At 41.3% G+C, this 4,438-nt stretch overlaps 1 protein-coding gene across 1 annotated transcript; it reads left to right on the top strand.

Moving 5' to 3' along the window:
- Positions 1 to 3,906: 3,906 nt before the first annotated feature.
- On the top strand, positions 3,907 to 4,233 carry LOC114023161 (40S ribosomal protein S27-like). The gene has a single exon (XM_027835689.1). The coding sequence runs from the start codon at positions 3,920 to 3,922 to the stop codon at positions 4,172 to 4,174; it is 255 nt and encodes an 84-aa protein (XP_027691490.1). The 5' UTR covers positions 3,907 to 3,919; the 3' UTR covers positions 4,175 to 4,233.
- The last annotated feature ends 205 nt before the right edge of the window (positions 4,234 to 4,438 follow it).

Below are 4,438 nucleotides of genomic sequence, written 5' to 3'. Positions count from 1 at the left end.
TCTCTGGGTATCCTGCAAACCCAAGTCTTCTGCTCTAAACTTTGCCGACACTTAATACACGCATTCATAGAGTGTCAGACATGGCCAGAATGTTAGTAACTTTCTAATCTAACTTCCACATTCTACAGAAACAGAAATAAGACCCAGAGGGGTGAAGCTCAAAGCATTTTGCAAACTTCAAAGCCATATTTAAATACCAGTTACTACTAATATAGTTGTTTGTTATTATTTAATGCCTTGGCCAAGGTCACCCAACTACTTGACGAATGATGACCTGACTGCGTGTAGCAAGGTAAATGGTAGCCAGTTTGCAATTTGTAGTGGAGGAGAGGCAATAGCCTCTTGCCCATGTATATTCTTGTGGTCTGACAAGATGGGAGTTTTATTAGCCAGTTTGGTGAGGCTGTTTTCCTTCCATGCTCCCAGAGTTTTTGTTCCAAACCCTTTTTTCTCCACACCCCACCAGCTGCCATGCCTTCCCTAGTCTTCTCTCTTCTAGCAGATATCCTTTCTCCTACTTTTCTGAGAAAACCAAAGCCATCTGTCACGAGCTCCCTAACCTCCCAAACTCCACACCTCCAAACCCTGCTACCAACTTACCTGTGTTCTGCTTTGGTCCAGTCATTAAGGAATAGATACCTCCTTCTTTAATAATAAAATTCACTGTTTTGGTTTTTTGTTGGTTGTTATTGTTGTTTTGCCTATCTTTATATTCCTAAGACTTAGGCGTAGTAGGTACTTAATAAATTAAGCATTTATCCATTAGCATTTTCATTTTCCCCTCAACTTAGCCTGTCCTCCCAGTGGTCTTGTTTCTGTTGAGGACATAGCCATCCTCCTGGTCACTCAGATTCCTGACCTCAGAGTCATCCATGGCTCTTTTCTCTGCCCCAATCCCCATATTTAACCAAATGTCAGGTCATGTCCTACTTGCTCAACATCCACTGGATCTGTCCCTTCCCCTTCTGACAAGGCCACTGTTACAGGTCTTTATCACTATTCCCTCAGACTAGCTTAATTGCCTCCTAAGAGGTCTCTTTGTTTCCAGGTTCTCTCCTCTCCAGTCCATCCTCCACACACTTGTCAAAATAATATTCCTAAGGAATAAGGTTAACCGTGCCTTCCACCTGTTATCCTTAAGATAACATGAAAACTCCTCAGGTTGGCATTGAAGGCCCTCCACAATTGAGATTTAAACTATCTTATGAACCTCATTCCAGACTGTTCATCTTCACATACCTTTCATTCTTCCCAAACTTTTTTTCTGAAATTGACCTTCCATCTCCTGCCTCCAAATACTGTATTTGCACAAGTTGTCTGCCATGCATTCCCTTCTCAATTCTGTTTCTTAGACTCCTTATCTTTTTTTTTTTAATCTTTCATTATGTTATAAGGTCCTCATTAGATGGTAAGCTGCTTGAAGGCAGGGACAGTCTTTTGTCTGACCTTACAGTTAGTGGGCAGGACCTGGATAAAGATTCAACAAAGAAGACTAAGAGGTCAGATAAGTAGGAGGAAAACCAGTAGAGAATAATGTTCTGAAAACCTAGAGAAAAAAGAGTCTCAAGTAGAAGAGGGTAGTTAACAGGTTTAAAGGCTGCAAAGAGGTCAGGAAGGATGAGGACGAAGGAAAAAAAAACATAGTTTTGGCAATTAAAAGATCATTGATAATCTCAGAGAGAGCATTTTCAGTGGAATGATGAGACCATAAGCCAGACTATAAGGGGTTAGTTAAAAAGACAATAAGAGGAAAGAAAGTGGATGTAACTATTACAGATGTTCTACTCAAGGAGTTTAGCCACAAAGAAACAAAGAGATCCAAGATGATATTTAGTGGAAATGGAAGGACCAAATGAGAGTTTTTGAGGATGGGGGAAGACATAGGCATGTTTATAAGCAGTAGAGAAGGACCCAAGACACAGAGAGAGATTAAAGATAAGTGTTACATTAGGAATGGCAGAGGAGTAATCTGTTGGAGGAGATAGGATGGAATAGGATTGCTTGAAGGTAAAGAGGTCTGCTTTGTTAGGGAGTAAGGTCATCTCTTCATATGAGACAGAGATGAATGTAAATAGTGGCAGAAGGCATCTGAGTGATGTGAGATGAGGAAGAGAAGAAAAGAGTGAATAGTGAATGACTTCAATTTTTTTTCCAGTAGATCTGAGGCAGGGTTCTCAGCTGAGAGGGTAGTGGGAAGGGGAACCTTGGGAGGTTTAAGGAAGGATGAAAAGATTTCAAAGAGCTTGCTTTGGAGAGTAAGATAATGAATTAATTAGGGAGATAGAGGAAGATTGCCTAGAAGCAGTGAGGGCCCAGTTGAAGTTATGTAACATGTAGTAGATCCACTTAGAATGGCTACATGATTTTCACCTTCATTCAGTATCCTGTGTGAAGAAGCAAAGGCAGTAGATGGTGGGAGTGACCCAAGACTGAAGCTTGGCAATCAGTGAAATAATAAAGAGGTGAGAGACTCAAAAGAAGAGGACAGTGTAGAGCTAAACTGGTTCACCAAGGGTTCAAGAATAGGAAAAAAAAGAAAAGTGCAGGAGTGATGACCTGAGAGAGAACTGAGGCATTAACATGATCAGAGGTCATGGTGTAGATGAAAAACAGGGTTTGATGCTAGAAGGCAGAGAGAAAGGTGGAAAGCAAATAAATTATAACAAGGTAAGATGGGAGAATAGATGGGATACATTTGTTCATATTACTACTTATTAATTATCAAGTCACCTTTCAAATTTGCCCAGAATATGCCCTACTTTCTATTTTCTAGTAAAGAGGTTCTCTTTCATTTGAAATTGCTTTCATTTTGATCCTTATTTTTGGCTTTCTCTTTTCATGCCCTTCTTTATCTCCATAAAGTTCAGAGTTCATGAACATGGAGGAGATATACTTGTAGGTGATGGTAAGATCAAGTGTATGAGCATTTTTGTATGTTGCTGAGGCAGGGTAAAGGAGTAGATCATGGAGGAACTGTGAGGTTAGGGTATTTCAGAGAGTATCAGGATGTATTTTGAAGTCCTCTAGTTATATTAAGGCAGGAATTAGGAAAGAGAGAAAGATTGTCAGCCAAGTACTGAACTAGAGGAAAGAAGGGGAGTATCCTGGAGGTCTACAAACAAGAGATATCAGCATTTGGATTGAGTAGTAGATATGGTAGATATTGCATGGACTTCAAAGAAGAAGGGAAGGGATAGTTGTAAGAGGAAAATCTGGAAGGCAATAGTGTTTGAGGAACTTTCTAATTCCTCCACCTCAACCAGTGAGTTGAGGGAAATGAGTGAAAGCGCAGCTGGTACAAGAAAGGGTGGTCATGAAAGCTATTTCATTAGGAGAAAGCCGGGTCTCATCGTGAGCTAGAAAAGGGAAGGAGTGGGAAAGGAAAAGATTTAAGTTAAAAACAAGTTTGTTGCATATAAAAAAGACATTCCAGAAGGCACAATGGAAGAGAAATGTAGCATTTGGTTGGGACTTCAGTGGGGAGGGGTTGAAGGGAATTGAAATAAGGAATTGGGTACAGGACAATAGTCAATAGCCAATAAGCATTTAAGGGGCTACTATGTGCCAGGTGCTATGCTATGCACTCAGAATATAGATACAAAAAAGAAAGACAATCCTTGTCCACAAGAATCTTACAATCTAATGGGGGAAGACAGCACATAAAAGAAAGCTAAAAAGCAGGGATGGAAGGAGGAAGGTGGAGAAGTCAGGGAAGACCAAAATGAGTGCAGCCAAGTAGGAAATAAGGATGGGGGTTGGATGATGACCTGGATTTGCAGGGTATGACCGTGGGGAATTTGTTAATCACTAAGTGGAAATTTTAGAGCGATTTTTCAAGGTCAGTTGTATTATGACCTAAAAATAGGGGAATCCGTTTTTTTTTTTTTTTTTCCGGCGGTAAAGATCTCCCCGCGCCAACATGCGTCTCGCGAAAGACCTCCTGCACCCCTCTCCAGAGGAGGAGAAGTGGAAACACAAGAAGAAGCGCCTGGTGCAGAGTCCGAACTCGTATTTCACGGACGTAAAGTGCCCGGGGCGCTATAAAATCACCACTGTGTTCAGCCACGCACAAGCAGTGGTTCTCTGCGTTGGATGCTCCACTGTGCTCTGTCAGCCTACTGGAGGAAAGGCAAGACTTACAGAAGGATGCTCCTTCCAACGGAAGCAGCACTAATGACTGAATCAAGATGATTGAGAAACTGTAAAGAATAAAACAAATTTGATACAAAAAAAAAAAAACAATGGGGGAATCCTTTCAAAGTCTTGGGCAATTCAAGTGGGGGGCCAAGAACTTGGAGGAGAGAGAATGGTGATACTCTTCTTTCCCAAGGATTCACTCAATACTCCATTCAAGGGACAACTCCTGGGGACAATGCAGCCTGGAGGACAAGGAGTTGTCTTGCCACACGCTGCATTTTAAGCCAGTTCCCAGAAGTAT

The sequence above is a fragment of the Vombatus ursinus genome, unplaced genomic scaffold, assembly GCF_900497805.2.
Source record: "Vombatus ursinus unplaced genomic scaffold, bare-nosed wombat genome assembly UNPS02014816.1, whole genome shotgun sequence".
In the NCBI taxonomy this organism is placed as follows: domain Eukaryota; kingdom Metazoa; phylum Chordata; class Mammalia; order Diprotodontia; family Vombatidae; genus Vombatus; species Vombatus ursinus.
This window is presented reverse-complemented; position numbering and strand designations above follow the sequence as displayed.

Excerpts from the sequence above, each read along its gene's own strand:
- LOC114023161 (XM_027835689.1), top strand. The coding sequence starts at position 3,920 with ATGCGTCTCGCGAAAGACCTCCTGCACCCCTCTCCAGAGGAGGAGAAG.